Source organism: Thunnus albacares, chromosome 9 (assembly GCF_914725855.1).
Source record: "Thunnus albacares chromosome 9, fThuAlb1.1, whole genome shotgun sequence".
Classification (NCBI taxonomy): Eukaryota; Metazoa; Chordata; class Actinopteri; order Scombriformes; family Scombridae; genus Thunnus; species Thunnus albacares.
In genome coordinates, this window is record NC_058114.1 from 3,840,566 (window position 1) to 3,853,154 (window position 12,589).

A 12,589-nucleotide genomic window follows, 5' to 3' on the forward strand; every position below is an offset into this window, starting at 1 on the left:
TCATCACCTCTTACAAACTGAGACAAAATGGATGTTTAATGTTATATTCAGTATCCTTTCATGGATTTAAAGAGGTATAGATCTTGTGATATATTTTTATATATAAGAATAGATTAACAGGGAATTAATGTGCAAACATGTTTATATTCTGCTTATAAATGTTAATTGGGGGACTTAAAAATAAAGTCTTACCAACACATTTGAAGATGTCACTTTGACAACTGGAAAACTGAAATAGACATTTTTTTGGCACTTTTCAAACATTCTACAGACAAAACAAATAATTGATTAGCCAAGAAAATAATCAGCAGATTAATTGATACTGAAAATAATGTTGTAGCATTGTGGATTTTCATCTGGTCGATCCTACTACTTTCTCACCTCATATTACCTCATTATTATTACAGGTTTCAGCATGTCTGCCTCTTTCCAAATACTGTAAAAAAAATAGTTTTTGTGGTATTAATGTAATCATGTAAGCAAATAAACTTTATTTCTGTATCACCATTCAAAACTAGAGTTTTCCACAAACTGAAAAAAAGACAGAATCTCAGGTGACATTTGAAAACTTTACAAAAGGTAGTTACAGAGCAGCAAATTACCTTCAGGTTTCTACACACTTTTTGTGACATTCTATGATATGTTAATTTTAAATATTAATTTTGGTGTCAGATGCATAGTTAAATAGTCTATCAATAACATAAAGTGTAAAAATCAGAGAAAAAATTACGATACAGTCCAGTTTCAGGCAAATCAGCAAATGCATATTCAGTTAAGTAAACATTTAGCAGAGTCAGGTTCTTTATGTGTGTTTGTGTTTGCGTGTGCCTATGAAAGAGAAGAGAGTGACAGAGAACAAGTACATATACACAGTTATTTTGGCCATCCACAAAAAATTTCCCTACCAAAGTTAAAACCAAATCTACACCCTTGCTTTGAATATTCAAATACCTGTACATAATATCACAGCAAGCTGCTTCAGACTAATATTCAGAGAACTACCGAGTGAAGGAAACAGCAGGATAATGAGGTGAGTAGCTACTCCTGTATTTCAAAAAATATATAAAATGTCTTATTTTAGAGCATTAGAACACAAAATATTAACATTATGGATCTTGCAAGTTAATAAAGACATTTTTAACATCAGTCAGAGTTGCTGAGTTCTTACTTTCTTTCTTCTTGTTCCATTTCTTCTGTTCTTTCTTTTGCCTTTAATTCACTCCCTTTTATTATACTTTATGTTTCTTGCTTTTTTTCTATCTTCCATATTACCTTTCAACAAGGATCATGGTCAGGATTAAGGATTTAAAAATTAAGGATAATATATTTATATACACACACACACACACACATATATATATATATATATATATATATATATATATATATATATATATGTACATCTCATTTTTTATATTCTTATTCTTTACTTGTTATTACTAAAGAACTGGAGTTGGTCCCCGGGTGCTTCACCACAGCTGTATACTGCTCCTAGTATATGCATAAAGGATGGGTCAAATGCAGAGGATAAATTTACGTCTTATTATTCTTCTTTATTATAACTGATCAGTTGTTATGTGTTAATTTCATCCTGTTTTTTTTCTTTTTTTGTAAGAATAGCGTAAAGTATCAGAATCAACAATTTAAATCCACCGTGTGCATTTAAGTGTAATAATGTTTTAATAAGATCTCCCTTAGTAGCTACAGCTCTGCTTTCAGCCATCTTTCCATCCCTCATTTTGTCCACATCTCCTGCTTTCATTTCTTTATTTCATCCTTCCTGTCTTCCTTGCTCTCCTCTTTCCTCCATTTATTTAATTCCTCGCTGTCTTTCAGCTCACTTCTCCGTGTCTTAACTTCATTCACTTTTGCCTTTTCCTTCTGTCCTCTCCCTGCCTTCCTGTCTTTTTTTCCTTCAGATTCTTATTTTCTTTCTCTTATTTTGTTTTTTTCAGTCCAAATCGGGGGAACAAATATAAAGGGGCAGGAAGGTCATAAAACAGCAGTTCATATTGTTGATGTTCTTGCCATAGGAACAGCAGGAACAGATAAATGACAGGATAAGAATGAGGAACAGACAGGATAAGGATCAGGAACACATAGTGTCAGGATGGCTAGAATGCAAATGTCCAATGAAGCAACTATGACGCACTGGCAGGGAATGAATGACTGAGACCGGTAAATCTCTTTCTTCTGTTTCAACCTTACTTTCCTACCTTTATTCTTTCTTTATTTATTTTATATGTAGTTTCCTTCATATTTTTTCTTTTTCTCTCCACTTAAAGCTATTTTGTCATCCATTCCTCCCCTCATTCACTCCTTCCTTATTTGCTTCCATCCACTCAGCCTTTTCTATTGATATGTGAGTGTGCTTCAACAGAAACAAATAAAGGAGAAACAATATGAAAATCAGCTTAGTGATTAGTAATGACTGGCAACTTATCCAAATGATATTAACGAATGCTGTAGCTATGATAATGGAGATGACATTATCAAAGTGGAATAAGTATCAATTAAACATATGAATAATTATATCCACCAAAACCTGACTACAGTGACATAAAACCTCAGTTTCAGTACTACTTTCTCTCACCAAACTAAATCTTAACAGGGTAATCTCACTGAGGAAACCAACAGTGACACCTGGTGGCCTTTAGCTGGACATGGCAGCTGATCACTGATGACATGGCACTTAATAAGTAACGCTCAGTTAACCCACCCTTCTGTCATCCTAAGAACAGTAAACAACCTCTCTGTTGCCAATGAGGGGTATTACTCAGTGTGCCAGCAGGTGGTGCATTCGTGCAAATGACCATAAATCAACCTATTCTGAACTGTTTAGCCTTTCTGATAACATGAGATGAACACTGGTTAACGAAACATATCAAAGCTTCAGAGCATATTATATTTACATCTATTTTAATGTGTGTTGTTTTTATTCTCCATCAGTGCTGCTCAGAGTCAGTCAACACTGGAGGCCAAACTGAAGGCCCTACAATGCCACTTCACCTGGGAAGTCGACCTCAGCAGGTCCAAACTTTTATGTGTCAAGGAGGAGCTGGAGGACATCGGCACCGAGGAGGGAAACAGCTGGCTGGGTCACATTTACAACCTGCAGGGGTACATTCACTACCAGCTGGGCTTCACTGAAGACGCCCGGCGTTTCTTCAGCAAGGCCACAGAGGCCTTCCACCGGTCAAGAAACACCGTCTCAGATGAAGGTCCTTGGTTGTTGGTGAACTACGGGAACCTGGCTTGGCTGCACCACCACCTGGGAGAACAAGCAGAGTGTCAGACTTACCTGTCAAAGGTCGACACCCTGCTGAAAGAATATCCATCTCCATCCCAGGACGAGCTCCATCCAGAGATCTACGCTGAAAAAGCCTGGACCTTGATGAAGTTCGGCAAAGATAAAAAGCCTCTGGTGGCAGATTACTTCCAGAGAGCCATCAGGATGCAGCCGGACATGGTGGAGTGGAACACCAGCCGTATCATAGCGTTAGTGAATGCTGTTAGGTTCGACGACACACCAGTGGGGGAAGACATCCTAGAGCAAATGAGAATGGCCAAGGAACAGGATCCAGAGAACTTGTACCTTGCTGCTCAGTACCTTGAGCAGCGTGCTAAGACAGGAGAAAGAATTAAAGATGAAGCACGTGAGTTAGCCAGAAAGGTTTTGGAAAATCCTGTCAGCAGCTACAGTGGTATCAAAGTGTTATTAAATGTTTACAAAGACTATGTATCTGGTGATGAGGCTGTTGCTCTGGCAGAGGAGGCTCTGAAAAAGCATCCAGATGAACGTTACCTGAAGAGATGTGCTGCACTCTGCTACAGATGGAGGATTGTTTTGGCCAGGGACAGTCGCATAAAGCAAAGCACGATAGACAGAGGGATCAGTCTCCATAAAGAAGTGATTTCTCTTTACACTGATTCACTTCTGAATAAAACAAGCCTCGCAAATATATACTTTAAGTCAAATCACAGCCAGGATGAAGCTGAGAAGATTTACCAGGAACTGCTAGAAATGGACCTGGAACCTTCAGATAAACAGTTGATTTACAACTACTACGCAAAACACTTAAAGTTTGATCGACGAGATTACAACAGGTCGATAGAATATCACATGAAGGCAGCAGAGATACCGCACCAATCTTACTATCGAGAGAACAGCATCAAAGTTCTGAGGAAGATTATAGAAGAAAACAGGAGCCCAATGTGTGGAGAAATAAAGGAGTTACTGGCCAAGCTGGAAGTCTAGAAAATCCTAAATCTAGAAGAAAGTGAAGGTACAATATGTTTTTGGATTCATATATAACCATGGTGTTTTCTATATAACTGGTGTGTTGATTTTGTTTTGATTGTTGTTTGAAGTTTAAATACATAATGCACTTTGTATGAAATATGCTTTGCTGTAAGCTTTGGGGTCATGAAAAATAAAACTGTCTGATGAGAAATGTAATGATTAATATGATGAATAACCTGAATATAATCACAAAGTGGAACTGATTGTGTTGGTAGAAATTTGTATCTCACTTGTACACTGTACTCATACTATTAAATAAACAATCTAAAATCTAATATATATTTGTTTTGGTGGTTAATTTACAAGAAATTCATGTTCTCTACACATTTTGCAGCACACCGCACATGTTAGTTAGTCTCTACAACTACGGATGGCTATGGTTAGGATTCATAAAGACAACTATTTATGGTTCGGTTCATACCTTGTTTTTTGTTGTTGTTGGTTTTTGGGGGGTGGGAGGGATTAAATCAACTACAATTTGGAATGTCAACATAAAACTAAAGAACATCATGCAGGTTGATTAACTTTATAAATTAACTTCACATTAATTAACTATTTGAGCAAAAATAAATAATCTGATCTAACATGTTTTGCAGGATCTAGGGTTCATAATTCTGTATTTTATGCAGTATTAATGTTTGTGGATATGTTGTATGACTTCTGCCATTCTGCCACCAGGTTGTGCCTTTGAGTAAGGTGAGAGTTTTGAAGCAGAAGTAGTAGAAGAAGAGGAACTTCCTCCAGTTGCAGTAGTTAGCACAAAGCTAGTGGGTTTAACAGCAGCAAAAATATGCTGATGGACTATAAAGTACACATTCTGCTTTGTTGTGGTTGTAAAGATAAAAAAAACTGCAAGTTATACTACAGCCCAGCATTGGCCTGTGTCTCTGTCTGCAACACATGACTACTTTGGTATATTTACTTGCCAAATGGAAAATCTACCCACATTTGGCGCTTGCGCAATGAAACATAGTATTCTATCTGATGATTACTTTTTTCTGCTGTGGATTGTGCGACTAATACATCCATTAATTTAGAACGTTGAAATTGTTCAAACATCAAGCATCATCAAGGAAAAATACCATCTTGTTTGCCTGATCTTGAAGGATTGCATTTGTCACACAGTTGATTAAAGAGAAAGAGACCATTCTGCTGTGGTTGAGTTACATTGACTTTGAGCTAGTGAGGGACTGCGAACAGAACAATGAAGCTCTGTCATGAAAAGCTGTCAATTCATAAGCTGTCTTGTCTAAATCAGAAATGGTGTGGTAATATTGAGCTTGAGACAAAATCAGCGCAGGTATGGGAAAATGCTTTCAACAAGCTTTGAGCTCAATCCTGTCTTGCATTGTTTTCTAGGTCCTGCTAGACACTGTCATTAAAGCCTGGGTTGCACACACTTCACTAGAAGCCACCCTTTCATGTCTCAAAACGTTAACTGTTAATGCTCAATATCTACAATAATGCAAATAGGCCATTCAGCTAAAAACTGCCAGAGCAAGCTGTCCTTTAAATATGATCAACAAAATCTTAAAACCATTTGTAAAACTGACTGGTATCCTGTGTTGGGATGCTTAATTTGGAGTGATGTAGTAGTCTCTACATTTGGAACCAGTTGAAACTCTGGTGCAATATTTTACACAAGCTTTAGGCAAGAGAGTGATTTTCAGTTTTTGACTTGCAATATAATGTTTGAATTATGCAGAATATACAGTTTAAAATAAAAAACAAACAACAAATATACACATTATATATAAAATAATGTGATTAAATCCCTATCATGTGTTGCACATGTTAATATGTATGGTAACAAAAAACACTGTCTTGGCAGCATCATCAAAAACAAATGAAGTTGTCAGCCCTCACAAATAAGTGTATATCACTTTTTTAATGATGTACAGCAGCAAAAAAGGGTTTCAGCCCTAGGCTTTCCTCAGCATTAGGATGGAACATAGGATACAACAAACATACATTTTTATCACCATTTGATTTGATTTGTAACCCCAACATGTTGTGCATCAAGACCTAAATACAATAGCTCTCTTTAGCCCCAAGCACCCTATAAGTGGCAGGTTCTGAAGAATGATGGCAGTGTACACACAATATATAAGAAATATGCCTCTGAAGACGAGTGTCAGATGGATATATTGGATAGTTGCTTGTAATTACTGACAAATACTATTTATATACAGTAGATCTCATACATTAATTGGAAAAGTCTGTAGATCTATTGGATAGTTGCTTGTAATTACTTTCAGATAATGTTTATATAAGGTAATGATTATTAAAATTATGTTTTTGTAAGCCATTTTTGCATGATCCTATTTTTTGTACAGTATCAAACCAATATTTTTTTACCAGGAATTTACTGTAAATAGATGAGATAATCACATACAATTAAAGCCTAAAGCTCTCAAGATACCATTAATGGGTGTTAAAGGAGGATAACTTGAATATAATTTTACATAATTTTTTTGTGTTTTACATCCAGAAATTTGCGCTTTGATGGGGCAGTCTTAAGGATAAATTGGATAATTCTATGAATTTAAAAAAATACTGTGTAAAACAAGCCATTATTTAAATTAGGTAATTTTAAGGTATTTCTGCAACGTTTTTCATTTTTTTTGTGCACATTTATACATTTATTTAGCATTCTAGCAATATTTTATATTTCTACAGTAAATATCTGTATTTAAAAAAAAATTCTTTGTAGAATAACTAAAGGTTTTTACCATTATTTGACGGCAAGTGGTTTTTTTACTTTTTAAAAAAAATTTTTTACATGAAATTTAAAGTTAAAAAAACAGAAAGTTGCCTTGATTTTACATTCAGTAATAGGATGTGTATTATTTGTATTTTTACATAGAATTCAATGTAATGTAATATTCAAGACCATTTAGTGATTGAAAAGTCCTGTTACAAAACTATAATATTCCATTATATTAATTTACACATTACAGCCTTTATTTTATGGTGAATATTTTTAATAAAAATAATTTACTGTGTTTTTATGGCATTTACACCTAATGTAGAAAAAACAAAAAAAAAACTGTAAAATAATACAGTAAATTTCTGTGAAATAACTTTTTTTTTTTTACAGTGTAGAAGTAAACAGTCCTGAGATCGGGTCTAATGAGCAATTAGATAAGTGATACACTGAGGCAGCTTTGGCAGAAGACCTTTGCAAAAAAAAAAAAGATAAAATGTAGTTCTCTTCTTGTTGCTAGTGAGGACCAGTCTACTTTTACATATAGTAAACAGTGATGTGTGCAATATTTATCTCCTCTAATTAAACACAAAGCACAATGATAAACTGCATCAAGCTGCTTTAAGGTCATATTTTCTTGGATGTCTAACACTATGTATTCTTTATTTTCAAACCATATCCATATATGGATATGTGATGTCTACATGACAACAGAAGTGAAAATGCCTTAATCAGTCGTTCATTTCATGTGGACAATGATTCAAAACCTCAGGATATTAAATAAACGAACATAACCTTGACCATTCACTGCATAGTGCACTCCATTGACTATCATGATGATCAATTTAGATGTTTTTATCGCATCAATAATAATAAACCTAATGAAAATATAACAATGCATATTATTTAATCATGGAGACACACATTAGTTTAAGTGTTTTGTTAGTATCAGATTCTGCTATTTAGTCTAACTTCTGGCCACAGGACAATGTAGTTAGTGAGATCTGAGTAGATATCTCTTAGGAATGTGCAGAAAGGCCAGTATTCATATTTGTATCTGTATTTGTTGAAGCATCAATATTATTTGTATTTGTATTCAAATAAAAGAAAAAAATCTTGTTTTTGTTTCTACTACATTTCTAATTTTAGGATATTAAAGTATTAAAATGTGTGTTCTTCAATAAACCTTTTTGCAAAGGTGTGTCTCCCCCTGTTAGTCACAGCTCAGCTCTGCCAGACAGAGAGATCTGCTGCATGTTTTTTATTCTTCCCGAAAACAGATAATTTTAAAAATATTTGTACAAAATAAATATTTGTAAAAACCCACTATTTGTGTTTTGCCGAATAATGTATTTGTATTCGGGCACACCCCTAGTTTTCATTTTCATTCAAACAGCTCACCAGAGTCCTGATCTGGCAAAACTATTACTGGTGTTAGTTTGCTCTTCATTGTGCCAAACAATGTTATACTGTTTTCATCTCTGTTAAACATGTAGATATTACCACTTAATGTGATCAGACTGCCAGTAATGTTGGTGAATAACTGATGAGGTTGTTCCTATTGGAAACTTTATTTCTAAAGCTCCTTTCAAAACCAGAGTTACAAAGTGCTTCACAATATACAATACCATAAATATAGGTGCAGTTTCAGCAGACATATTTGAACATAGAGAAATGAGATAGAGAGAGCGAACACAGAGAAATAAAACAAAAATTAAAAGAACAACATACACAGAAAATACAATAAAAACAGGGATTTCAAGGACAAACATAGAGAAAATGAAAAGAACAACATACAACGCTTACAGCAGATTAGTGCAGATGAAAATACATTTCTAGCCAAAAGAAACACATGACAGTAATGTTACATAATTTGCTAACACACAATATATGTACCTTGAGTTTAGAGTGTATGGAGAAATTAAAACACACCTGGAAGAAAACATGAAATCAGCCCTATATAGAACATGGGGTAACAATGCACTTGTGCCCTCTTGTGGCTAAAATGAATATTACAACAACAAACACTTTAAAAAATCCTGACAAAAAAATACATTTTTGCACCTGCTATCTTCACAGATGAAAAAAAAACCGGGCAAAAGATTTTTTTTTCACCTGGCAAAACTTTTTTTTTTAAATGGAACTGGAGATTATCCTGTGAAAACCTTTTTTTTCACCTGTTCTTAAGTCATAAACACAGCAGAGAAAAGAATTTAGATCAGATCTCCAGAAGTATTTTTTTTCTCACTTGCCTTTCAGGGCTTCCATAAATAATAGTAATAAAGTAAACAAAAAGCAGGGCTATTTCAAATCAACTTAAATCGTTCTAATAATTAAAAGAGTTTAAGGGCTTTATTGTAATTCACAAGTTTTAGTGACTTACTCAAGAGTTTTAACTCATTCTTCCAATGGTTTAAATCAGGTTTAGCTTTGAAATATCTACATTTATGTATAAAAAACTCTCCCAATAATAATAGAATATTGACGACAAAGTCAAGGTTTCTGTTTTCAACAAATACACCAAACTTGAATGTCTTCACTCTCAGTGGTGACAACTCTATCTCCTTAGACTGTAGCCAGCCCTGCACATCACTCCAGAAAGACTGCACTGATTCACAATGGAAAAACAAATGTTCCAAATTTTCAGTTTCCCTTTCACAAAATACACAATTATTCATATCTAAGTTAAACTTCATTCTTAGGAAATCATTCGTTGGGTAAATCTCATTTAACATTTTTAAATTAACCACCTGTGCCTTAGGAGGGAGTGGAAATGAGATGTATCTATTTCTTATTTTCTTAACCTCTTCAGCTCCATATTCCTTGAAAACATATTTCCTGGGTTGGGATAACCATTTTCAACATAATTGCTTCACATTGATTCGGTGCTTCAGAAAGCTTTGTTTCCTCCACCACTGCAGACTGGAAACTTTTATCTAGACAGGCAGAAACACTGTTTTTCAGCTTGGTATCAAGTTTCTCTTTAAGTACTTCTCTATAACAATAAATCATTATGACTTAATAAGAAACCATAAAGGTGCAGACAAACAAAAAGCTATTATTTATTAAGAGTTTACAGTCAAAAACTTATCTTATCTTATAGTACATTTGATTGACAGTGGTCTGGCAATGTAAACACACAAACAATCTTTTTTGAGTAAAATATTTTATGTGTAAATATCAGTTTAAAAAATGATTGAGAAGGGTTTCCATCAATATATGAAGGTCACTGAAAGGTTGCACTTTGTCTTGGAAATATCTTAAATGCTTGCAATAATGGACTCATCACAATATGAAGAGAACCCCCATAGTCAAAGAGTGCTCTCCCTTTATACTCTTACAGTGGCTATAGACAAACACACACAACACAGTGCAAGGTAACTCTTTATTTGGTTTCCAACATCCACAGTATAGATAAGTTCATTTCCACCTCTCCTCTTAGAAAACAAGTTACACAACATAACGACTTACTTACTAGGAAATTAACACACACACACCTATTGTTGCATAAAGGCACAAGCTAAGCAGAAGATCACCTGTTGCTTAAAATCACAATTTCATCCACAGTTCTTTATTTTTCTTTTCCAGGTATTGAATCTTTAGTTTTCACAAATATTTGTGCCTTGTTTCAAGAAAAGTAAAAATGAAATAAAAATGTACAACAGAGATTGTGTTTGAGGTAATTTGTGCAAAAATGTAGTCCATATGAATCCAAATACAGCAAAATTCCAGTCAAAATACTTTAAAGTTCAAAATTTGTTGGTTGCCCAGTCATTTTGTGGGATGGGATGCTGCTCTTATGATTAAAATAATTGTTTAGCAAGCTGAAACATTCAAAATGTTAAAGGAATCTCACTGTGTAAATGAATGAGAGGATGATAGCAGAAGTAGCTGTGTAATGTGTGAATAAGCCAACTACATCTACTTTGTTAGTTACTCTTTAGACGATAAGAGTAATGAGACCCAACAGCAAAAGGATCACATTCAGTTTGACAGACTAGCCTGAGTTACAGAGGCTGCTTCTACAACATTTTGGTGGACGAGGGAATCTAACAGGAAGAGGAACAGGCAGGAGCTCCAAGCGAGAAGCAATTTCACAGAGTTTTGCAGAGGTACATCCAATGGCATGAAATTGGCCCTCATTATCTTCCACTGTGGATTACAAAATCATTGTTAGACCACAGTTTTGCCACTTTGAAGGCAGCATTATTGTGTTTTGAGGCACAAAGTGATCATGAGGACTCACCAGTCCCACGAACGCAGCGGTCCTCCGTTCCTGCACACTGAACTTTCTTCTTGCACACAGCAGAAGATCGATCATCACAGGTGAAACACTGCAGGTTGTTTTTCCTCTGAACGCCAGGGTCTGAAACAGAACAGGAGACATTGCAGAAACCAGCCTGGTTGCCAGAATAAAACATTAGCATTGTATGTTTCTGCAAACCACAGATATGTTGAATATCTACGTTTCAACATGTGTAATACGCATCATATCAACATTTCTAAAGTGACGTAGTGCACATGAGATATACAGTACTGTGCAAAAGTTTTAGGCACCCTAGATGTTTAGATTCTTATCCATTATGCAATACCATAAGGGAGGTGTCTGATTGGTCCTAAATATATTCATGACATGACAATGACCCCAAGCATACAGCTAGAGTCATAAAGAACTATTTTCAGCAACAAGAAGAATGATGAGTCCTGCAACAGATGGTATGGTTTGGCCCCCACAGAGCCCTGAAGAAGCACCTGAGATGGCCTAAGTAATAAATCCACAGAAGAACATTCTTTCTCCAGGATGGTTACAACAACCCACCTGCAAGTTACCTTGAAAAACTGTGTTAAAATGTTCTGAGGAGAACTGCTGCTGTTTTAAAGGCAAAGCTGCTCACAGCAAATATTGATTTCATTTAGCTTTCTGCTGTTTACTCAACTTTGTAAGAAGTTAATTGATAAATTAAAACAATTTATAGTAATATTTTTGTAAGCATTCTCACTTTACTTTTAGTGCCTAAAACTTTTGCAAAGCACTGTATATGAGCTAACTTTGTTATTAGGAGGACGATGGGTCGGTGGATGGCTAGAAAGTTAGTTAGATGGAAGAAAGTTGGAAATGTTGGAGAGCACGGTTCTAGACCACCCATCCTGTTTCAATTGGGTTAGGGTTAGGGGTTAGGTAACCCTAAACCTAGGGGCTAACCCTAACCCTAACCCTAACCCAAACCATGATCTTTTCCTAACACTAACCAAGTGTTTTTTGTGCCTAAACCTAACCAGACCTTAACCACAGCATTGTCACATCATAAAACATCATTATTCAACTGATAATGGCCAACACTGAAATGCAGACATTCAACTTATCTGTGTTTTTTTGCAGAAAATGCCAACGTCTTATTCTGGCAATTGGGTTGCAGAAATTGTACAAGACACAAAGTAACTTATTGTTCTTCACTGTGACAAACATTAGACTGATATTACATGTGAATGTGATTTTGTGTCATTAAAAAGGGAAACCTTTCTCTTTACTTACAAGGAATGACTTGACTGTTGCAGCGATCTGTGTTGCACACATGAAC

The 12,589-nt window shown here is 35.1% G+C and overlaps 1 protein-coding gene across 1 annotated transcript; it reads left to right on the forward strand.

Moving 5' to 3' along the window:
- The first annotated feature begins 1,025 nt into the window (after positions 1-1,025).
- LOC122989032 (interferon-induced protein with tetratricopeptide repeats 1B-like) lies at positions 1,026-4,258 on the forward strand. Its single transcript, XM_044361706.1, has 2 exons — positions 1,026-1,030; positions 2,950-4,258. The coding sequence occupies exons 1-2, from the start codon at positions 1,026-1,028 to the stop codon at positions 4,256-4,258; spliced, it is 1,314 nt and encodes a 437-aa protein (XP_044217641.1).
- Positions 4,259-12,589: the final 8,331 nt, after the last annotated feature.